Genomic DNA, 24373 nt, shown 5'->3' with positions numbered 1-24373 from the left:
ACCCGAAACGTCACCTATTCCTTCTCTCCAGAGATGCTGCCTGTCCTGCTGTGTCACTCCAGGCGTCTATAACATAGAAACATAGAAAACAGATGCAGGAGGAGGCCATTCACCCCTTCGAGCCAGCACCGCCATTCATTGTGATCATAGCTGATCCTCCCCTTGATCTGTCATTTTCACACCTTACCCTTGCTTATCTCTAGACTCCCTCTCCCCTGACTCTCAGTCTGAAGAAGGGTCTCGACCGGAAACATCACCCAACCCTTCTCTCATAGAAACATAGAAAATAGGTGCAGGAGGAGGCCATTCACCCCTTCAAGCCAGCACCGCCATTCATTGTGATCATGGCTGATCGTCCCCAATCAATAACCCGTGCCTGCCTTCTCCCCATATCCCCTGATTCCACTAGCCACGAGAGCTCTATCTAACTCTCTCTTAAATCCATCCAGTGATTTGGCCTCCACTGCCCTCTGTGGCAGGGAATTCCACAAATTCACAACTCTCTGGGTGAAAAAGTTTTTTCTCACCTCAGTCTTAAATGACCTCCCCTTTGTTCTAAGACTGTGGCCCCTGGTTCTGGACTCGCCCAACATTGGGAACATTTTTCCTGCATCTGGCTTGTCTAGTCCTTTTATAATTTGATATGTTTCTATAAGATCCCCCTCATCCTTCTAAACTCCAGTGAATACAAGTCTATCTTCGGTGTCAACCGGCATCTGCAGTTCCTTCTACACAAATCCCTGTCCCGCTGAGTTACTCCACCATTTTGTGTTTTTAACTTCAGGAGAGCTGTGCTCTGCGGGTGACAGAGGTAGAGACATTTCGTTGTCGCTAATGCATTTTGTTGTCTCTGTACTGTACACTGACAATGACAATTAAAATTGAATCTGAATCTAGAAGATCAGAGATGACAACCGTGACTCAGGAGCAGAAGCTACCTGTGTCGGAAGGAACTGCAGATGCTGGTTTACACCGAAGATAGACATAAAATGCTGGAGTAACTCAGCGGGACAGGCAGCGTCTCTGGAGAGAAGGAATGGATGACGTTTCTGGTCGAGACCCTTCTTCAGACTACTTCAGATCAGAAAGTGATTGCCGGACATTGCTAATCTCCCCAGCGATTGTGCAGTGAGGTGTGTTTCATCTCGAGTCAAGAGAGCACGAGAGGCTCTGTGTGGTTAAGTTTGTTTAAGTTTAAGTTCACACAGATACAGCAAGGAGACAGGCCCTTCGGCCCACCATGTCCATGCCGCCCATCAATCACCCGCTCACACCGGTTCTAGGGTGCTACAAGGAGCTGCAGGTGCTGGTTTACAGAAAAAGGCGCAAACTGCTGGAGTAACCCACTGACCCACTGAGTTACTTCAGCACTTTGTGACACACTAGTTGTATCTTATCCCACTTTTCACATCCACTCCCTACGCACTCGTGACAATTTAAAATGCCCCGTTAGACTTTGGATTTTAGAGATACAGCGCAGAAACCAGTGAGTCCGCGCCGACCAGCGACCCCCCCCCCCACACACTAAAACTATCCTACACCAGGAACAATTTACAGTGTAGGAAAGAATTGCAGATGCTGGTTTAAATTGAAGAAGGGTCTCAAGCCGAAACGTCACCCATTCCTACTCTCCAGGGATGCTGCGTGGTCTATTGAATTACTCCAGCTTTTTGTGTCTATCTAGGAACAATTTACAATTTCACCAAAGCCAATTAACCTGTAAACCCGCACGTTTTCAGGACAATGGACAATAGGTGCAGGAGTAGGCCATTCGGCCCTTCCAGCCAGCACCGCCATTCAATGTGATCATGGCTGATCGTCCCCAATCAGTACCCCGTTCCTGCCTCATCCCCATATCCCCTGACTCCACTATTTTTAAGAGCCCTATCTAGCTCTCTTGTGAAAGTATCCAGAGAACCAACCTCCACCGCCCTCTGAGGCAGAGAATTCCACAGACTCACAACTCTCTGTGAGAAAAAGTGTTTTCTAGTCTCCGTTCTAAATGGCTTACCCCTTATTCTTAAACTGTGTGGACCCTGGTTCTGGACTCCCCCAACATCGGGAACATGTTTCCTGCCTCTAGCGTGTCCAAACCCTTAATAATTTTAGATGTCTCAATAAGATATCCTCTCATCCTTCTAAACTCCAGAGTGTACAAGCCCAGCCGCTCCATTCTCTCAGCATATGACAGTCCCGCCATCCCGGGAATTAACCTTGTAAACCTACACTGCACTCCCTCGAAAGCAAGAATGTCCTTCCTCAAATTAGGGGACCAAAACTGCACACAATACTCCAGGTGTGGTCTCACTAGGGCACTGTACAACTGCAGAAGGACCTCTTTGCTCCTATACTCTTGTTATAAAGGCCAACATGCCATTCGCTTTCTTCACTGCCTGCTGTACCTGCATGATTACATGGGAGGAAACCGAGGCACCCAGAGAAAACCCACGCAGTCAAGGGGAGAATGTACACACTCCATACAGACAGCACCCATGGTCAGGATTGAACCTGCGTCTCAGGAGCTGGGAGTCAGCAACTCTACCACTGCGCCACCGTGCCAGCCGCTGGAGGTGGGAGTGAGGATGGGCGTGTGAGCGAGGGGTCGGAGGGGGTGCTGCCCGTGGCTGTCGGGGGTGAGTGCAGGCTGGTGTGGGCACGGTGCTGGAGACTAGGCCTGCCAGCAAGCCAGGAGCTTGTTATTTCCTGTGGGGGGGGGGAGGTGGTGGTGAGGGCGGTGAAGCACAAAGGTGCCAATGTCTGACCCAGACAGAAATAAACACTTCATATTTGTTGTTCAAAACCCAGGCTGGAAAGTTCCACTTCCCCGGGAGGCTGGGGTCAGGCATCACTCAGGCTGAGACCCTGTGCCAGTGACTGCACAGGCAGCTGCCCTTACAGAGCGGGGACTGACGCAGAGATGCCAAGCAAGCAAGCAGGGGCAGCAGGGTGGTGCAGCAGTAGAGTTGATGCAGTGGTGCTGCGCTTGCTGTACAGTGGTGCAGAGATACTGCACAGTGGTGCAGAGTTATTGCACAGTGGTGCAGAGTTATTGCACAGTGGTGCAGAGTTATTGCACAGTGGTGCAGCAGTTGCTGTACACTGGTGCAGCAGAATTGCTGCCTTACAGCGCCAGAGACCCGGGTTTGATCCTGACTATGGGTGCTGTCTAAACTGAGTTTTCACGTTCACTCAGCGCAACTTTGGAATGTGGGAGGAAACCAGAGATCCCGGAGAAAACCCACGTGGTCACGGGGAGAACGTGCAAACACCGTACAGACAGCACCCGTAGTCGGGATGGAACTCGGGGTCTGCAAGGCAGCAACTCTACCACAGCGCCTCTATGCCTATTTAAATGCCTCATGAACCACCACCCCTGACAGCACGTTCCAGGCACCCACCACACTCTTGTAGCCCTGTCCCACGGTACGAGTTAATTCCAAGAGCTCTCCCGAGGTTTGCCCTGATTCGAACTCGGAGATTTACGGTAATGGCCACTCGTCGGTACTCGGGGCTCTCGTGGACATTTTTCAACATGTTGAATAATCTTCACGAGTCTTCCCGTGTTTACCTGCCATTAGCGAGTCTTCCCGAGTACCTGCCATTAGCGTTACGAGCCGCTAAGAGACGTCCCTGAGCTCCGACGTACCCGCTACGTTCATTCTCCGTGCTTACCATGAGTTTGATTTTTTTTTAACTCGGGAGAGCTCTTGGAATGAACTCGTACCGTGGGACAGGGCTATTAGTATTAAAAAATGCTCCGCACATCTCCTTAAAACGTTGTCCCTCTCACCTTAAGGCTGTGCCCTTTAGTCTTTGATAGTTTCACCCGGGGGAAAAAGGTTCTGACTGTCTCCCCTATCTAAGCCTCTGATCGTGTTAGTTCCGGAGAAGTTTAACAAGCCTCGCTGCAGGAGTGGGGGTGGGGAAACATCTGGATTTAGTTTCAGGGAATGTAGCCGAACAGCTGGCGGGAGCAGGACTGGGAGAATGTTGTTATAGAGATGGCCGGCCAAGAAATGTTTGAGTAAAGGTAAACTGTAGCTGCTTCGAAGGTGCTTTTAGTGCTTTAGTGATAGAGTTACTGCCTCACAGCGCCAGGGACCAGGGTTCGATCCTCACTACGGGTGCTGCCTGTACGGAGTTTGCACGTTCTCTCCCCGTGACCTGCGTGGGTTTTCTCCAGGTGCTCCGGTTTCCTCCCACACTCCGAAGAGGTGCAGGTTTGTAGGTTAATTGGCTTTAAATGTGCAGGACAGAACTAGCGTACGGGGAGATCGCTGGTCGGTGCGGTCTTGGTTGGGCCTGTTTCCACGTTGTATCTCTAAACTAAACTTAACTTAGAAGGGGCTTTTGCAAAAGGTTTCAGGGGTTCAGGGTGAACATGTTCCCAGAGAATGGGAGAACGGTCCCCTGAATGTTATGGTGCGAATATTGTAAGATCATGCAGAAATGGAAAGACACGGAGTGTTTTGTGCAGCTGAGGAATGTGTGGGAGTGAATATAAGGTGGAATGGTAAATCAAAGGATGTATGAGCACATCCCGAGACATCAAACCAAAGGAAGTGTTGTTTGTGGTTAAGGGGTGAGAACAGAACAAGGATGTGACTAGGAATGAGAACACAACTAGTCTTAAAGTGAGAGAGGAAAAGATTTAAGGGGGACCTCAAAGATAACTCCTCACTCAGAGGGAAGTCTGCAGCTAGAGAGAGCTGCCGGAGGTTGCTGTAGAAAGTACTCTGTGGACAGCATGATTGGAATTTAGAGTTTAGAGTCTATAGATACAGCGTGGAATGAAGCCATTCGGCTCACTGAGTCCACGCAGACCAGCGATCCCCGCACACTAATACTATCTACCCACTAGGGACAATTTACAATTTTACCAAATCTCACTTGGGCGTCATGTAGATAACGCACGAAGATTTAGTACATCACAAAAGCCTGGGACGCCGCACGTGATCGCGTGTCACTGCCTACGTCACCACGCACAATGCGCGCATCACATGCGTGCATCATGACACGTAAATGACGTCGCGTAAATTACGTGCAAATGACAGCCAAGTGGGACAGGCCCTTGGCTACAAGCTACAAACCTGTACGTCTTTGGAGTGTGGGAGGAAACCTGAGCACCCGGAGAAAACCCACGCGGGTCACATGGAGAACGTCCAAACTTGGTACAGACAGCAGCCGTAGTCAGGATGGAACCTGGCCTTGTGAGGCAGCAACTCTACCGCTGTGCCACCTGGAACACGGTTAGAGGTAATGGATGGATGAACATTGTAGGAGAAGAAGTGTGAAAGGGTTTAACCTTCTTTGGAAATAGATAAATCCCCAGGGCCCGGTGGGATCGACCACAGGAAGGAGGGGGGCTTTGTGTCAGCTGTGGTCATCCACAAGGTTAATTCCCGAGATGGCGGGAATGTCATATGTTGATAGAATGGAGCGGCTGGGCTTGCATACACTGGAATTTAGGATGAGGGGATATCTTCTTGAAACATATAAGATTATTAAAGGTTTGGACACTCTAAAGGCAGGAAACATGTTCCCGATGTTCGGGGAGTCCAGAACCAGGGGCCACAGTTTAAGAATAAGGGGTAAGCCATTTAGATCGGAGACAAGGAAACACTTTTTCTCACAGAGTTGTGAGTCTGTGGAATTCTCTGCCTCAGAGAAGGTGGAGGCAGGTTCTCTGGATGCTTTCAAGAGAGAGCTAGATAGGGCTCTTAAACATAGCGGAGTCAGGGGATATGGGGAGAAGGCAGGAACGGGGTACTGATTGGGGATGATCAGCCATGATCACAGTGAATGGCGGTGCTGGCTTGAAGGGCCGAATGGCCTACTCCTGTGCCTATTGTCTATTGTCTATTGTCTATTGATATGGGGAGAAGGCAGGAATGGGGTACTGATTGGGGATGATCAGCCATGATCACATTGAATGGCGGTGCTGGCTCGAAGGGCTGAATGGCCTACTCCTGCACCTATTGTCTATTGATATGGGGAGAAGGCAGGAACGGGGTACTGATTGGGGATGATCAGCCATGATCACATTGAATGGCGGTGCTGGCTCGAAGGGCCGAATGGCCTACTCCTGCACCTATTGTCTATTGTCTAATCCTCCTTCACCACTGGGGGACCATTGTACTGGATAACTGATAACTGGCCTGTTGCTTAAATAGGCAACTCTGGAGAACATGGATGGGCGACTTGCCAGCACCCATCATAGTCGCAGTCGGCCTCCGAAAAATTTCCAAATGTTGAAAATCCAGAGGCGACCAGAATAAGGTACGACTCTTTGGGCAACTACTCACGACCATTCAAGTGTCACCCTGAACCTGGATAGGAAAAGATTAGAGGGGTGTGGGTCGAATGCAGGCAGGTGGGACAAGTGTAGCTGGTGTGGGCAAGTTGGGCCAAAGGGCCTGTTTCCACGCTGTATCACTCTGTGAGAGTCAATAAGTGGGTGATAAGCACCAAGTGTGGGTTCTGTGGACCTATTGTGGGCACAACACAAGTGCCAGCAGTTCTGAACACATTGTCCTTGGCAGCTTCCTCGGCAACCAGCTTCAACTGCATTTTGTTGAGGGTTTAGCAGGGTCAAGGGGAGGGGGGGAGTGTCGGAGGGAGGGTGTCTGTGGCTGGATCAGTGTCTACTGCAGCCCTGTCTAAGCAGGGGGAGTATCCATGATCTCGCAAGGACGGCTTGTTCCCTGTTAATGAGTCTGAATCATCGGCCATATCGCCTTCCACTCCCAGCCCAAGCTGACCTTGAAAGGCAAACAGTCTTTGTCAACACTAAGGGATGAGAAATAACATTCACTGGCATCACCACATCCATGTCTCAGTGTGTTCTGAAGTGCCAGAGCCTGGAGTGGCTGTCAACCACAACCATTCATATAAATAGGCAATAGATCATAGACAATAGGTGCAGGAGTGGACCATTCGGCCCTTCGAGCCAGCACCGCCATTCACTGTGATCATGGCTGATCATCCACAATCAGTACCCCGTTCCTGCCTCATCCCTATATCCCCTGACTCCGCTATCTCTTTAAGAGCTCTATTTAACTCTCTCTTGAAAGCATCCAGAGAATTGGCTTCCACTGCCATCTGAGGCTGACAATTCCACAGACTCACAACTCTCTCCTCGTCTCCGTTCTAAATGGCCGACTCCTTATTCTTAAACTGAGGCCCCTGGTTCTGGACTCCCCCAACATCGGGAACATGTTTCCTGCCTCGAGAGTGTCCAAACCCTTAATAATCTTACATGTTTCAATAAGATCCCATTTCATCTTTCTAAATTCCAGTGTATACAAGCCCAGTCGCACCATCCTTCAAGAATTAAAGGACATTCCTTCAGGAATGAGATGAGGAGGAATTTCTTTAGTCAGAGGGTAATTAATCTGTGGAATTCATTGCCATAGAAGGCTGTGCAGGCCAAGTCAATGGATATTTTTCAGGCAAGAGATAGATTCTTGATTGATTCTTGTCGGGGGGGTTATGGGGAGACGGCAGCAGAATGGGGTTAGGAGGGAGGGATAGATCAGACATGATTGAATGGCGGAGTGGGCTTGATGGGCCGAATGGCCTCACTCTGCTCCTATCACTTATGAACATATCAGACAACAACCGTGGACAGTTATTCGACCCTAACTCAAGTAAAGAAAGCTATTTCCCAGAAGAGTCCTTCAATGAGCTGTCCTCCAATGATTCTTTCCCAATCAGTCCGTCCCACCCCGTCTCCATGGCGACCTTTCTCTTGTTCTGCCGGCCTGGTGCTAGTCCGTGTTAGAGTCAGACCTGTACAGCATGGAAACAGGTCCTTCTGCCCGTCTTGTCCGTGCCAACCATGTGGTCATATTGGGCTAGTCCCACTTTGTCTAGAGTTGGCCCACAACTGACCATAAAACTAAACTGAACAGAATCTCCACCCATCCACAAATCTGGCCAAATATCTTTTAAAGGTCATAATACTATCTACTTCTGTGGCTTCCTCTGATAGCTTATATTCCTTAAGACGTCAGCACGGTGGTGCAGCGGTAGAGTTGATGCCTACTAGTATTGAGTATAGAAGCTGGGATGTAATGTTCAAATTGTACAAGGCATTGGTGAGACCAAATCTGGAGTATGGTGTACAATTTTGGTCGCCCAATTATAGGAAGGATGTCAACAAAATAGAGAGTGCAGAGGAGATTTACTAGAATGTTGCCTGGGTTTCAGCAACTAAGTTACAGAGAAAGGTTGAACAAGTTAGGTCTTTATTCTCTGGAGCGCAGAAGGTTAAGGGGGCACCTGATAGAGGTCTTTAAAATGATGAGAGGGATGGACAGAGTTGCTGTGGACAAGCTTTTCCCTTTGAGAATAGGGAAGATTCAAACAAGAGGACATGACTTCAGAATTAAGGGACAGAAGTTTAGGGGTAATATGAGGGGGAACTTCTTTACGCAGAGAGTGGTAGCAGTGTGGAATGAGCTCCCAGTGGAAGTGGTGGAGGCAGGTTCATTGGTATCATTTAAAAATAAATTGGATAGGCATATGGATGAAAAGGGAATGGAGGGTTATGGTATGAGTGCAGGCAGGTGGGACTAAGGGGAAAAAATATTTGTTCGGCACGGACTTGTGGGGCTGAGATGGCCTGTTTCCGTGCTGTAATGGTTATATGGTTATATTATATGGTTATATAGTGCCAGAGTCCCGGGTTCGATCCTGACTTCAGGTGCAAGTTCCCCCTGTGGCCGTGTGGGTCCAGGAACAGACGAGGTGGCCGAGTGGTTAAGGCGATGGACTGCTAATCCATTGTGCTCTGCACGCGTGGGTTCGAATCCCATCCTCGTCGTCACCTGTTGCACACACAGCCCAAAGTTGGTAACGATTTTGGGACTGTTTGGGACGATGACCATTCCGAGATTTTCCATGGAGATATCCAACATCTCTGGGGAGAAGGAATCATCCAGCGGGCAGCATCTCTGGGGCGATGGAATGAGAAACGTTTTGGGTTGAGACTGGACACGTTTAGACACGGAGAACTGGAGACTAGTGCTTCTTAAACTAGAGGTGTTCATGAAGGATGAATGACTAAATTTATTCAGATATTATACACAAGGGAGAGTGAGACAAAAACATAAGTCTGTGGAATACTCTGCCTGAGAGGGCGGTGGAGGCCGGTTCTCTGGATACTTTCAAGAGAGAGCTAGATAGGGCTCTTAAAGATAGCGGAGTCAGGGGATATGGGGAGAAGGCAGGAACGGGGTACTGATTGTGGATGATCAGCCCAGATCATATTGAATGGCGGTGCTGGCTTGAAGGGCCGAATGGCCTACTCCTGCACCTAGAAACATAGAAATTAGGTGCAGGAGTAGGCCATTCGGCCCTTCGAGCCTGCACCGCCATTCAATATGATCATGGCTGATCATCCAACTCAGTATCCCGTACCTGCCTTCTCTCCATACCCCCTGATCCCCTTAGCCACAAGGGCCACATCTAACTCCCTCTTAAATATAGCCAATGAACTGTGGCCTCAACTACCCTCTGTGGCAGAGAGTTCCAGAGATTCACCACTCTCTGCGTGAAAAGACCTATTGTCTATTGTCTATTGCTCCGGTTTCCTCCCACACTCCCAAGAAGTGCAGCTTTGATCATGTTAATACTCTGTATGTTTATTGTTATTTTATGATATTTGATTTGATTTGTATAATAAAAAAAATTAAAAAAAAGAAGTGCAGGTTTGAAGGTTAATTGGCTTCGGTAAGTTATTAAATTGTCCGTGGTGTGATTGCCAGTCAGCATGGATTCGGTGGGCTGAAGGGCCGGTCTCCATGCTGTATCTCCAAAGTCTAAAACCTGTTCAGATATGGACTACCCTCTGGGTGTATGTTTCCTCTGAGACTCCTCTTACATCTCTCTCCTCTCACCTTAAGCCTACGCTCTCTAGTTTTAGGATCCTCTATCCTGGGAAAAAGACTGTGACGTTCACTTTGTCCATGACCCTCATGATCTTATACACCTCGGTCAGGTCACCCCTCAGCCTCCTATCCAAAGAGGAAGACCCAACCTATCCCTATCATTGGAGGGGTGCCGTTGAGTATGGCTGCCCTGCCAGCAGCTTAGTCCTTTCACCCTTTAAACATTTTTTTTAGTGAGTTAAAAAGTGTTTGTTTTGGAGGTCTAATTTTTTTTTATGTGTGGGGGGGGGGGGGGGGGGGGGGGGGGGGGGGTGGGGGTGGGGGGGGGGGGGGGGGGGTAGGGGAAAAACTATTTTTCTCAGTCCCTACCTGATCGGAGATGCATCTTTTATCCGAGCCGCATCTTCGCCCCTTCCTACCACCGGGACTGGAGTATCGTTTCCTGCCGGGACCAGCCAGGACCTCAGTTCTGGACTCCCCCAACATCGGGAACATGTTTCCTGCCTCTAGCGTGTCCAAACCCTTAATAATCTTAAATGTTTCAATAAGATCCCCTCTCTTCCTTCTAAACTCCTGAGTATACAAACCCAGCAGCTCCATTCTCTCAGCATACGACAGTCCCGCCATCCCAGGAATTGACCTTGTAAACCTACGCTGCACTCCCTCTATGGCAAGAATGTCCTTCCTCAAATTAGGGGGCCAAAACTGCACACAATACTCCAGGTGTGGTCTCACCAGGGCCCTGTACAACTGCAGAAGGACCTCCTTGCTCCTATACTCAATTCATCTTGTTATGAAGTCCAACATGCCATTCGCTTTCTTCACTGCCTGCTGTACCTGCATGCTTACTTTCATTGACAGATGATACCCTATGGCTAAAGATATTCCTCCTCATCTCCTTTCTGAAGATTGCTTCCTTTATTCTGAGGCTGTGCCCTCTGGTTCTAGACTCTCCCACTAGTTGAAACATCCTCTCCACACCCACTCTATCCAGGCCTTTCATTATTCGATAAGTTTCAATGAGGTCCCCCTTAATCCTTCTACAGGCCCAGTGCTGTCAAACGTTTTGTGGACATTAATCGTGGCCTTTCATTATTCCCTGGACCTGATTATCTGTGTGGGTGAAACTGTGGATGAGAAAACATGTTGATGGTACTGCCACACGAACAGTTTAAAAGGGATCAAAAATGGCTTAGGTTACCCAATCTGCTCATTTCCATGTTGTTATGAATGTATAAATCTCCGAAGCTGGTGTGGTCTGGCTTGCTGCCACTGGAAGTTAGTGAACAAGGAGAATCAGTGTGCTCTTTAGCAATCAGTGGCTATGAAACGACTTCTTTGCCCATCTGAACTCCAAAACGTCACCACATTGCTGTTCATTAGTATGGGTGTCAGGGCTGAGAATCATAGAGTGATACAGCATGGAAACAGGCCCTTCGGCCCAACTTGCACACACACCGGCTAACAATGTCCCAGCTACACTAGTCCCACCTGCCTGCGCTTGGTCCATATCCCTCCAAACCTGCCCTATCCATGTACCTGTCCAGCTGTTTCTTAAGCGTTGCGATAGTCCCAGCCTCAACTACCTCCTCTGGCAGCTTGTTCCATACACCCACCACCCTTTGTGTGAAATGGTTACCCCTCAGATTCCTATTAAATCTTTTCCCCGTCACCTTAAACCTATGTCCTCTGGTCCTCGATTCCCCTACTCTGGGCAAGAGACTCTGTGCGTCTACCCGATCTATTCCTCTCATGATTTTATACACCTCTATAAGATCAACCCTTATCCTCCTGTGCTCCAGGGAATAGTTTATCAGGAGAATAGGGTTAAGAGAGGAAGATAGATCAGCCATGATTGAATGTTGGAGTAGACTTGATGGGCCGAATGGCCTAATTCTGCTCTGAGAACGTATGAACAGGCCTACTCCCAAATCAGGCATCTGAACCATCCATCACCAACTAGAGAGTGGTCATGACCCACCATCCACCTTATTGAGGCCCTCGTACTACTACGACAGATGGCGCAATGGGCTAAGTGTTCGGCTGGGGACCGGAAGGTAGCCGGTTCGAATCCCGCTTGGAGTGCATACTGTCGTTGTGTCCTTGGGGCAAGACACTTCACCCACCTTTGCCTGTGTGTAAATGTAATGTAATTATGTAAAGCACTTTGGGGTCAATGCAAGTTGACTAAAAATGTGCTATATAAATAAGATTATTATTATTATTATCTTTAACCCGATTTTACCTCGCCTTGGATTTTGAATAATCAATGGTTTCAAAGGTCTGTTTATTGGCACGTGATAGCGAGCCAGGTGTTGTGAATCAAAGTGATTTTCATTAAGGCAATATACGGAGACCTGCACACACAATGACTGGAGAGGGATTTCCCAGAGATCTGACTATATACCAGCGCACATCCCTTCACCACGTGATGACTCCTTCCCCGCCAAAACAGTCACATGACCCCTCCAGCCCTGGTGCCGAGGGTTCGCTCAGTAAGTGGCCAAACCACCAGGTGGCGCCACTACATGTACCAATTAAGGTAGAGTGACACTCAATTACCATACGACCATACTGAATTGTCAAAGTCAAATTCACATCGAGATATCCTGCAGAAATCTCAGTCGTGTCCAGATTTAGGGACATTCTTCTCCGCTGTTATCACGCAACATAACCGTCCTACCACCAACTAGAGAGCAGTCCTGAGCTACCATCTACCTCATTGGAGAGCCTCGGACTATCTTAAACCAGACTTCACTGGACTTTATCTTGCATTCAATGCTATACCCCTTATCCTGTACAGGTGCACAACCTTTTATCCGGTGTTCCGGAAACCGAAAAACTCCGAAAACCGGCCATTTTCCCCCAGGATGTCGTCTGCACACCAAAGCTCGCGTTTGGCGCCAAACTTGACCCGAAAACGACGCACGGTCAACCCAGGTCTGTACTACTGTAGCGGCTGCCTCCTCCCCGGAGACCGGGGAGACACTTAAACATCTGTAAATCATTGCTTAAATGTTAGTCAGTTAGTTTGGAGGGCTTTTATGTGAAGGGGGGGTTGAAGGGGTAAACTTTAATTCTTAGTCCCCTACCTGGTCGGAGAGGAGGAGCTACAACCAATTTGGAGCGCCTCGCAGCCAGGGGTCGAGTTGCCGGGGTCGGAGCTACAACCGGCGCTGCCCGCGGCCGGACGGAGCCCCCAGCTCCGCGATGTTGGGAGTCGCCGACCAGGTAGGGGACTAAGAATTAAAGTTTCCCACTTCACCCACCCACCCCACCACCACCACATAAAATCCCTCCAAACTAACATTTATGCAATGATTTACAATGATTCTCCCGGTCTCCGGGGAGGAGGCAGTCGCTCCAGACTTTTCAAGCCGCCCGCGCTACCTACCTAATCTACGCTAAAAATCTTCCATTCGGAAATCCAAAAATGTCCGAAATCCGACAAGTGTCTGGTCCCAAGGCTTTCGGATAAAAGGTTGTGCACCTGTATCTGCACACAGTGGACGAGGATCGTGACGGAAGCCACCTTGTGGCCATCGCTGGAAGTGACGACATGATGCGCTCAGTGACGCGTCGGGCGACCGATCCTGTCAACATGCTGGACGACGACGGAAGCCAACAGCGAGCGAGTTACGCGCCGTCTGACACGCGAGCGAAGGAACACAGTGGACGGGTTGACTGCAATCATGTATAGGCTTTCCACTGACAGGCCAGCATACAAACATAGCAAGCTTTTCACTGTACCTCGCCACATGTGACAATAAACTAAAATAAACACAATTTACAGAAGCCAATTAACCTACAAACTTGTGTTTAAGAAGGAACTGCAGATGCTGGAGAATCGAAGGTACACAAAAATGCTGGAGAAACTCAGCTGCTGCACCCGCTGAGTTTCTCCAGCTTTTTTGTGAACCTACAAACTTGCACGTCTTTGGGATATGGGAGGAAACCAGAGATGAACACGTGACTATAATAAACTAAACTAAACTAAACACAGGAGGCAAAGAACTGGTCTTTATTTGCTGTTAGATTTCAGATTTAAACAAGAAGACAATAGACAATAGGTGCAGGAGTAGGCCATTCGGCCCTTCGAGCCAGCACCGCCATTCAATGTGTTCATGACTGATCATCCCCAATCAGTATCCCGTTCCTGCCTTCTCCCCATATCCCCCTGACTCCGTTATTTTTAAGAGCTCTCTCTTAGAAGCATCCAGAGAACCTGCCTCCACCGCCCTCTGAGGCAGAGAATTCCACATTCACCACTCTCTGTGAGAAAAAGTGTTTCCTCGTCTCCGTTCTAAATGGCTTACTCCCTATTCTTAAACTGTGGCCCCTGGTTCTGGACTCCCCCCAACATGGGGAACATGTTTCCTGCCTCTAGTGTGTCCAAGCCCTTAAAAATCTTATATGTTTCAATGAGATATCCTCTCATCCTTCTAAACTCCAGAGTGTACAAGCCCAGCCGCTCCATTCTCTCAGCATATGATAGTCGGTGCAGACTCTGTGGGCTGAAGGTCCTGTATCTTCCAGGGAATGTAAGTTGAAGCTTACTATGAAGAGAGATTATAATCATTAATATAAACCAGTTTATTGATTTTACAATGTCTCACCGCACAAGAATTCTTTTCAACCCACTGTGACTGCTTGAAAAAACATAGCTTACAGGAGGTGGAACGGGCCGAGCCCAGCCAGGGTACAACCAGGTTACAACTGGAGTCAATGCCAACTCACACTGGACATGGTCAGAATAGGGGCAGCCACGGTGGCACAGTGGTAGAGTTGCTGCCCTGCGTGAATTTTCTCCGAGATCTTCGGTTTCCTCCCACACTCCAAAGACGTACAGGTATGTAGGTGAATTGGCTTGGTAAATGTAAAAATTGTCCCTAGTGGGTGTAGGATAGTGTTAATGTGCGGGGATCGCTGGTCGGCACGGACCCAGTGGGCTGAAGGGCCTGTTTCCACGCTGTAACTCTAAAACTAAATATGTGAGACTGCACAAGGCAGTCAGCTCCAGGCCGCTCCACCCTTCAATAAGGTCATGGCTGGTCCAATCTGGTCTTCAACAACCTTCTCCTCATCTTCTCCATGACGGAAGACTTCAGGGAACAAGATCTCCACAAATACATATTCACTGATACCACCTCATATGGGGAATAGATAGCGAACACACCCAGAGTCTGGGGAAGTCAAGGACCAAAGGACATGGGTTTGAGGTGAGGGGGGAACGATTTAATAGGAACCCGAGGGGCAACTACTTGTTTTAATTATTAATTTACATTATTTATTTATTATTATTAATTTACATATTGTGTAGGACGAGAGGTCATAGCCTCAGAATTAAAGGATGTTCTTTTACGAAGGAGATGAGAAATGTCTTTAGTCAGAGGGTGGTGAATCTGTGGAATTCTTCGCCACAGAAAGCTGTTAAGGCCAAGTCAGTGGATATTTTTAAGATTAGTACAGGTGTCAGAGGTTATGGGGAGAAGGCAGGAGAATGGGGTTAGGAGGGAGAGATAGATCAGCCATGATTGAATGACGGAGTGGACTTGATGGGCCGAATGGCCTAATTCTACTCCTATCACCTTACATGGGTGTATGGGACAAGCTTCCAGAGGATGCAGTTGAGGCAGGTACTAAAACAGCATATAGAAGACATTTGGACAGGTACATGGCTAGGAAGTTTAGAGGGATCTGGGCCTAATGTGGGCAGGTGGGACGATTGTAAATGAGATATCTTGTTCAGCATTGACAAGTTGGGCTGAAGGGCCTGTTTCTGTACTGTACGACAGTGAATCCACAGGCATCAGATTGGGAACTCCAAAGATGAATCATGCTTCAATCGAAGAAATTCTTCCCAATCACCATCTGGAATCGGCAACTCGATATTCTACAACTCAATGGGTTATGTATTGTCACATGTACAGAGGTACAGTTACAGTCGAATCATACCATACAGAACACAAGTACAATAGATCCTCTCCTGGAACAGCAGGCACAGAGTCACCACCTTCCAGGATGTTTCCACTAGTGGGAGAGTCTAGGACTAGAGGTCACAGCATCAGAGTTAAAGAATGTCCTTTTAGGAAGGAGATGAGGAGACATTTCTTTAGTCAGAGGGTGGTGAATCTGTGGGTTTCTTTGCCCCAGAAGGCTGCGGAGAGCAAGTCAATGGATATTTTTAAGGCGGAGTTAGATAGATTCTTGATTAGTACGGGTGTCAAGGGTTATGGGGAGAAGGCATGTTCCCGATGTTGGGGGAGTCCAGAACCAGGGGCCACGGTTTAAGAGTAAGGAGTAAGCCATTTAGAACGGAGACGAGGAAACACTTTTTCTCTCAGAGAGTTGTGAGTCTGTGGAATTCTCTGCCTCAGTGGAGGCCGGTTCTCTAGATACTTTCAAGAGAGAGCTAGATAGGGCTCTTAAAGATATCCGAGTCAGGGGATATGGGGAGAAGGCAGGAACGGGGTACTGATTGGGGATGATCAGCCATGATCACATTGAATGATGGTGCTGGCTCGAAGGGCCAAATGGCCTACTCCTGCACCTATTGTCTATTGATGGGCCGAATGACCCAAGTCTACTCCTAGAACCTATGAACATATTTCAGGTCCGGACCAGTGTCCTTTTGTGCTCCACAAGTGTTGCTTGACCTGCTGAGTTACTCCAGCACTGTGTCCTTTTGTGTAAACCAGCACCTGCACTTCCTTGCCTCTACATTTAGCTGGCCACAGTTGGAGGCCCACACTGCCACTCAAGTAGCTGCCAGACCAGTAGGCAACACATTTGGAAGGATTGAATCACAATCATTTTTTAAATATAGTTTTCAGACATTAAAATTTTATTTAAAAATGTAACTTACATTTTCAGCAGCTTTGGAACCAATGATGAATCCACCCCAAATACCAACTCACGATGAACAGGTTGGCAAATCTATCCTCAACTAGGGTGGAGAGTCCAGAACCAGGGTTAGAATTAGAGGCCAGGACTCAAAGGCATAAAGAGGACTTCGCAAAGAGATGAGGTGGAGTTTCTTCAGCCCGAGGGTTGCGAATCTGTGGGATTCATTGCCACAGACGGCTGCGGAGACCAAGTCATTGGGTATTTTTAAAAGCAGAGGTTGATAAGGTTCTTGATTAGTACGGAAGTCAAATATTACAGGGAGAAGGCAGGAGAACGGGGATGAGAGAACATTTTCTCTTCACCCTTTTCTTGAGGAGAGCTGGCAGTAGTGTGGAGTGCTTCATGCAAACCAAAATGCACTGTAGCAGCACTTTATTCTGACATACTAAATTATAAACTAGATTTACACATTTTCGGAGCTTAAAATTTTGTGCTCTCCAATCAACAGTTCTATTACAAAAAGATTACTGATGTTTAAAAAATAATAATTTAAGGTGTCGGTTCCTTAAACATCTTCAGCAGCTTATCCTGGTCTATGATCAGCCATAGACACCAGTAGTAGCAGGAGAAGTTGGTGGTTTGCTTTTGATGGACAAAGTTTGGACACGATGCAGGAATAACATGTATAGGATGGATATGCAGATGCTGGTTTAAATCAAAGATAAGGAAGGGTCTATACCTGAAACGTCACCCATTCCTTCGCTCGAGAGATGCTGCCTGTCCCGCTGAGTTACTCCAGCATTTTGTGTCTAGCAGAAATGACATGGGTCGGTGATGGGTCCCTTTAGACTGATTATAGTTGGAGGGAAAAAGCAGGGAGAGAGGTGAGGGTGGAACAAAGCCTGGGAGTGATAGGCGGATACAAAGTGCTGGAGTATCTCATCGGGTCAGGCAACATCTCCGGAGACCATGGATAGGGAATATTTTGGGTCGGGACTGTTCTTGATCTTGCATCAAAAAACTCATTTTGATCATTTTTGCAGTGTACATGATTTTCAATATGTGTTGATTTTAGTTGTTAGTCTATTAAATTAATTGATTGGTCATCGAAACACAAGAGGGACATAACATATGTAGGAAGGAACTGCAGATGCCAGTTTACACTGAAGATTAGACACTAAATGCTGGAGTAACTCAGCGGGTCAGGCAGTGGAGGGTTTGGATCCAAAACGTCACCTACTCCTTTTCTCCAGAGATGCTGCCTGACCCGCTGAGTGACTCCAGCATCGTGTCTATCTTAAGGGCCTGACCTACTTGCCAATTTTTTTGGTGACAGCCGGCATCATTGACTGACGTATTAGGTCACCGACAAAGTTGCGGCGGTGATGCGGCACGATGACGTATGGCACGCGGTGTTTTCCCAAGTATCGCAACATCTTTTTTGTCGCCGCTGGATTTTGAAATGTTCAAAATCTTTTGGCGACCCCGATATGACGCCAGCAGTCGCTGAAAAAATCGGGAAGTGTGACAGGCCCTTTATGTAGATAATATATACGGGGAATTTTCTTTTTGATAAATGTAACTCAATTGTTAATTGATCTGCATTCCAGCACCTTTTATCCACAAAGCATTGAATGGGCAGTGGGCAGTTTACTGCAGATTAATCCTTTTGATAGTTCACAAGTCCTAGTGTATCTCTCACTGACTGAATGGAATCAATAAACAACCTGAAGACACAAACGGGCTGCTTTTCTGCAAGGAACCTGTACACGCTGCTTACCAATTAAAACCGCGGGATGGTCCACTCAGCAATTAAAATCCTCGATCAAACACTGGTGGGAGGAAAACCCAACAGGCAAAAAGCAGCCTTAAGTTCGATTTGAACTCAAAGTGCTGGAGTAGCTCAGTGGGTCAGGCAGCATCTCTGGAGAACATAGATAGGTGAAGCTTCAGCCGAGACCCTTCTTCACACTCTTAGCCAGAATCTAAATGAAGTTGTGCCGGCTAATGCTAAATGTCTCAAAGCTAGACTACTATCGTGCTTTGGGTTTTATTCCCTACTATTTTCTAATTTATTCACTAGAGCAGGTAAAAGTAGATCACCCAGCACAGGAAAGGCACGGACAACGGGTCTTCTCCAGTGGATGAGAACATCACTGAAAGGCAGGTGCATCATCGATTTTTCGGCATACGGTGTTTTCCAGCATTGCCTTTAATCTGAATAAAATTCCAAGAGGGTGCTTGTAATACGCCCCTGAAGCCCCCCCCCAGAAAATGTGGCGCTGAGGCTGGGTGAGGCGGCCGATCTCAACCTCATCGGGACTTCCGCGGCCGATCAGCGGGTTGAATTTGCCCCCCACCTCCTGAGGCCGGAGTTCTGGAACTCTGGCCTGGATGGAGCCAGCAGATCCATTCCCAAGGCCTGTATCTCGGCTCCTCGGACGACCGTTGGACTCCTATCGGAGGCCGTGATCTCCGTTGGTCCGGCAAAAACGGAGAACCCAGAAAGGCTCTGGAACCTAGCGTGACGGAAAATCAGTGGTGGACCTGTACCTGAAATTATAATCCGCTGACAATCTGAAATAAAAGTGTCAGCAATGTGTATTTATCTGAGACTGTGAGAGGGTGGTGGACCTGTATTTAGTTGTGGATTTAATCGATTCAACTATTAAGAGAGCTGCCCATCAGTCAGTTTCCTACGCTGGGGGGGATATGGAGAGGCCGTGGAAAGGTTCAGGGGAGATCGCAAGGCCTCCAATTCTAAATGTTAAGATCACGAACACGAACTGCCGTTAAGATCACGAGCACTGAAGAAATGGTCCCTTCAAATCGACATAGATGGAAACCTGCACTCCGGCAGCATTCCTCTGTGCAATAAATATATTGGACAAGCCACTGATCATTTAGTGTGGCGTCAATGATAAAAGCAAATATAGAAGTCTCCTTGGAATAGTTGTACTGAGTTGCTCCCGGTATCACCTCAAGGTCCTCAGGACAAGGCCTTCCCAATGTCTGGAGGCTTCCCGGAGGATTTAGTGTGGGACGCACGCAGGCAGCTGGAATCACGAGCAGCGTTCTCAAGTGGGTCAGTTCACCAAGAGTGTCTCCTCATATGTGGTCATTCTGCAGGGGAGACAGATTGCAATTAGATTTTGCTGCATTCATACCAACATAGTACAAATTACCAACTAACCTAGTTGGAGCTTCTATCAAACTCAGGAATCCGAGCTGGGACGTCTGTGGGAGTGGTCCACCACCAATTTTCCATCAACTGGCACATCCTTTAATCCGGACAGAATTACAAGCACTTTCAATGCCCCCCAGAAGTACCCTCGAAAATATACTGCCTAGGCCGCTTGATCTCGCCCTCATCGGGACTTCCACAGCGATCGGCCGGTAGAATTTGCTCCCTGATGCCGAGGCTTGGGAACTCTGGCCCAACCGGAGCCTGCAGATTTGTTCCCAAAGCCAACTTCCGAGGCCGACTTTGCAGGCCAGTGTCCGTGACTGGGTGGATTTTGCAGGCAAAAGCTCACTCGAGCCCAATCGCGAACCATTTTAACTCCTCTTCTTGTTCTCATGCTGACCTTTCTGTCCAGGGCCTCCTCCACTGCCAGAGCAAGGCCACATGCAAACGCTGCCGCCCAGAACAACACGCGCCTCATGCAACAGCGGCCCCTAGAGCCACTGCGCCCCATGCAACACAGTGCCCCCCCTAGAACCCCCCCACACACACACAGCCCCCCCCCTCCCAGTCAGTGCTGCCCCCCCCCCGCAACACAGTGCCCCCTAGAGCCCCCCACAGACACAGCGGCCCCCCCCCTCCCACACTCAGCGCTGCCCCCACCCCGCAACACAGCGCCCCCCCACAGCCCCCCCCCACAGACACAGCGCCCCCCCAGAGCACAGTGTCCGCCAGTGTACAATCCGCCGAGTACAGCGGGCCCCAGAGCACAGCAGGCCCCTGCTCCCTCCTCACCTGTCGCAGCAGCAGAACAAGGAGCAGACGGAGCTCTCCACCTCACGGAACTTGCCAGAGTTGGGAGCATCAGTGCACTCCGCGATGAACTCGCGCAGCTCTATGGGGTGGACCCCACTGATCCCGTGGTGCTGAAACAGAGCATTAACAAAGATAATAATCACACCGGTTAACTGGCAACATGTCAGATAGAGACACCAACACATCACTAAAAGCTGGGGTAACTCAGCGGGTCGGGCAGCATCTCTGGAGAAAAGGAATAGGTGACGTTTCAGGTCTGAAGAAGGATCTTGACCCGAAACGTCACCTATTCCTTCTCTCCAGAGATGCTGCCTGTCCTGCTGAGTTACTCCAGTTTTTTTTTTTTTAGAATTAGAATTAGATTCCTTTATTGTCGTTCAGACTTTTCGGTCTGAACGAAATTATGTTTCCTGCAGTCTACAATCAACTGAAACTCATTGAATCTCAGCAGTGCTGGTCATTTGTACACAAGGAGTGAATGCTTTAGTCTCGAGGTCGCGTAATTTGCATGCCAAGGACACGTAAGTGGGACAGGGGCTTTAGTCTCGAGGTGACTTTTGGGCTGAGGGCGAGAATGACAAAGGGGAGGCTTGTTGAAGCACATTCGCCAGCGATCGATCACATTTGATACAACAGCACCCCCGTGTGGTTGGAGTAAAATAGCCACCCATGCAAGTTCACCCAGTTAAGTCACAATGGGAAGAAGGTACACAAAGTGCTGGAGAAACTCAGCGGGTGCAGCAGCATCTATGGAGCGAAGGAAATGGGCAACGTTTCGGGCCAAAACCCTTCTTCAGACTGGTCACAAGGGGAAGTTAGTTTAGTTCAGAAATACAGCGCGGAAACAAGCACGTTGGCCCAGTAAGTCCACGCCGACCAGCGATCCCCGCACACTAACACTATCCTACACACACCAAGCCAATTAACCTACAAACCTGCACGTCTTTGGAGTGTGGGAGGAAACCTGAGCTCCTGGAGAAACCTGCGCTCCCACGCAGGTCACGGGGAGAACGTACAAACACCTCATAGACAAGCACCTGTAGTCAGAATCGAACCCAGGTCTCTGGCGCTGTTGGGCAGCAAATCTATCTTTGTGCCACGAGAAGGAGTAACTCAGTGAGTCAGGCAGCAACTGTTACTCCAGCACTGTGTCCTGAGAAGAGAGGATGGTTGCTTCCCGATGTTCAACTCACAAGTTCACAAGTTACAGGAGTAGAATTAGGCCATTCGGCCCGTTGAGTCTTCTCCGCCATTCAATCATGAAGAAGGCACTCGACACGAAACGTCACCTATTCCTTCTCTCCAGAGATGCTGCCTGTCCCGCTGGGTTACTCCAGTTTTTTATGTCTCTCTTCGGTTTAAACCAGCATCTGCTGTTCCTTCCTACACATTCAATCATGGCTGATCTCTGCCTCCTAATCCCATTTGCCTGCTTTCTCCCCATAACCCTTGACGGAGGCAACACTCAGGCCTGACGGAGGCAACACTCAGGCCTGAGTCCGACCAGTGGTAATTGGGAATTCAGGATTTCCCTTTCTGCATATTATGCCTGCGCTTTCTGGACCTGGTGCAATGTACCTGTTCTTCCATCCACCCTCCTCCTTCCCGCTTCACCTTGAAGGTTTCCGAGCCACCCGCCAAATTTAACGCTATGTCCTCATAGAGGCCGCGGCAGTGTAGTTGCTGCCTAAAGGGCCTGTCCCACTTTCACGACCCAATTCACAACCTCTCCCGAGTTTGCCCTTGACTCATACTCGCAGCATAGTCCTCACGAGGTCTTAGGAGGTCGTAGGTAGGTCGTGATGCTAGTCGTAGCTACTCGTGGCATCAAGCAGGCCGGGGCATTTTTTCTAGCCTGATGAAAAATGTCCACGAGTAAAAAAGGTCATGAATTAGGTGGCGAAAGAGGGACAGGCCCTTTACAGTGCTTGCAGCGCCAGAGACCCGGGTTCCATCCTGGCTACGGGTGCGGTCTGTACAGTTTGTACCTACGTGGGTTTTCCCCGAGATCCTCGGTTTCCTCCCATACTCCAAGGACGTGCAGGTTTGACAGTTAATTGGCTTGGTTTTGTATACTTGGTACAAGTATAAATTGTCCCTAGTGTGTGTGGGGTAGTGTTAAGGGCCTGTCCCACTTACGCGACCTTGGCTCGCAAATTACGCGACCTCGTGGTCACTTGAGGCATACGGGCACCGTATAGCCGCGCGGGGCCGGTCCAACTTGGAAGCGCGGAGTTGTGCGGGGCTGGTCCCGACATCGCGCAGGGCTCCGAAATTCTTGCAGTGACCGAAATCTTTGTGCGCCAATGGCCTGTCGGCATGGAGGCGCATTGCGGTCGTACGCAGTGTCTTGACGGCCTACGCCTAGCGGGTGGCGTTGCATGATGACCTCACCGCCCGGCATGGCGTTGCGTGATGACGTCACCACCCGATGCCGTGCGACGCCCAAATTCGGTCGGCCCGCCTCCTGCTAAGCTGATTGGTAAGCATGATGAAATGACATCACGTGCATACTTAGCGCGAACTTCACGTGAACTCCGCTTCCAGTTGGTCGCGCCAAACGCACGTAATCGCATGCAAGTGAGACAGGCCCTTTATTGTGCGGGGATCGCTGGTCGGCACGGACTCGGTGTATCGCTAAACGAAACTAAACGTGTGGCTACAAACCTTGATGGCTTCATAGGAGCCAGTGATGAGGGCGATGAAGAGGCTGAGCACCATGTAGATGAAGAGACTGATGAAGCTGTACAGGTAGACCTGGCTGAACAACCAAACCAGCGTACTCTTCTGCCGCATGTGTGCGAACGTCACAAACATGTCGTCCCCATTGATGAGCGAGAACAAACACTCCGAGACCATCGAGAGCGTTCGGAACTGCAGGGCAACAAAGAGATTTACTTAAGAGACTTTCAGATAGGCATAAATAGCAAGGAACTGAAGAAGGGTTTCGGCCCGAAACGTCACCTATTTCCTTCGCTCCATAGATGCTGCTGCACCCGCTGAGTTTCCCAGCATTTTTGTGTACCTTCGATCTTCCAGCATCTGCAGTTCCTTCTTTAACACAAGGAACTGCAGATGCTGGTTTCAACCGAAAATAGCGGAGCAACTCAGTGGGACAGGCAGCATCTTTGGATAGAAGGAATGGGTGACGTTTCGGGTCAAGACCCTTCTACAGACTATAGGCAGAAAATGGAGGAATAGTTTAGTTTTAGAGACAGCATGGGAATAGGCCGTTCAGCCCACCAAGTCCATGCTGACCGGTGATCACCTGTACATCAGTCTGAAGAAGGGTCTTGACCCGAAACGTCACCCATTCCTTCCCTCCAGTGATGCTGCCTGTCCCGCTGAGTTGCTCCACCATTTTGTGTCTACTTGTACATTAGCCCTATCCTACACGTTAGGGGCAATTTTCAGAAGCCAATTAACCTACAAACCTGCACGGCTTTGGAATGTGGGAGGAAACCAGAGCACCCGGAGAGAACCCACACGGTCACAGGGAGAACGTACAAACTCCGTAGACGTATTACCTCCGTACTGAGGTAAGGATTGAACCCGGGTGTCTGGTGTTGTAATGCCCCCGTCCCACTTAGGAAACCTGAACGGAAACCTCTGGCGACTTTGCCCCCCACCCAAG

General features: G+C 48.9%; 1 protein-coding gene, 1 long non-coding RNA gene and 1 other non-coding gene across 3 annotated transcripts in view; 2 read left to right on the top strand and 1 right to left on the bottom strand.

Moving 5' to 3' along the window:
• The window catches only part of LOC129714406 (uncharacterized), a 185077-nt gene that overhangs the window by 60421 nt on the left and 100283 nt on the right, over positions 1-24373 (top strand). The window lies entirely within an intron of this gene.
• trnas-gcu (transfer RNA serine (anticodon GCU)) lies at positions 8746-8827 on the top strand. Its single transcript has one exon. It is a non-coding gene; the product is annotated as a tRNA-Ser (tRNA).
• mcoln1a (mucolipin TRP cation channel 1a) overlaps positions 17093-24373 on the bottom strand; it is a 45144-nt gene continuing 37863 nt past the window's right edge. The window contains exons 12-14 of the mRNA XM_055663983.1: positions 23407-23613; positions 20719-20849; positions 17093-19862 (exon numbers count right to left, since the gene is read on the bottom strand). Coding sequence (XP_055519958.1) covers positions 19826-19862; positions 20719-20849; positions 23407-23613 — 375 coding nt within the window. The 3' untranslated portion in view covers positions 17093-19825. The remainder of the gene's footprint in view (positions 19863-20718; positions 20850-23406; positions 23614-24373) is intronic.

Source organism: Leucoraja erinacea, chromosome 39, assembly GCF_028641065.1.
Source record: "Leucoraja erinacea ecotype New England chromosome 39, Leri_hhj_1, whole genome shotgun sequence".
Taxonomy (NCBI): Eukaryota; Metazoa; Chordata; class Chondrichthyes; order Rajiformes; family Rajidae; genus Leucoraja; species Leucoraja erinaceus.
Note: the sequence above shows the minus strand (reverse complement) of the source record. Positions and strands in the feature narration are given on the sequence as shown.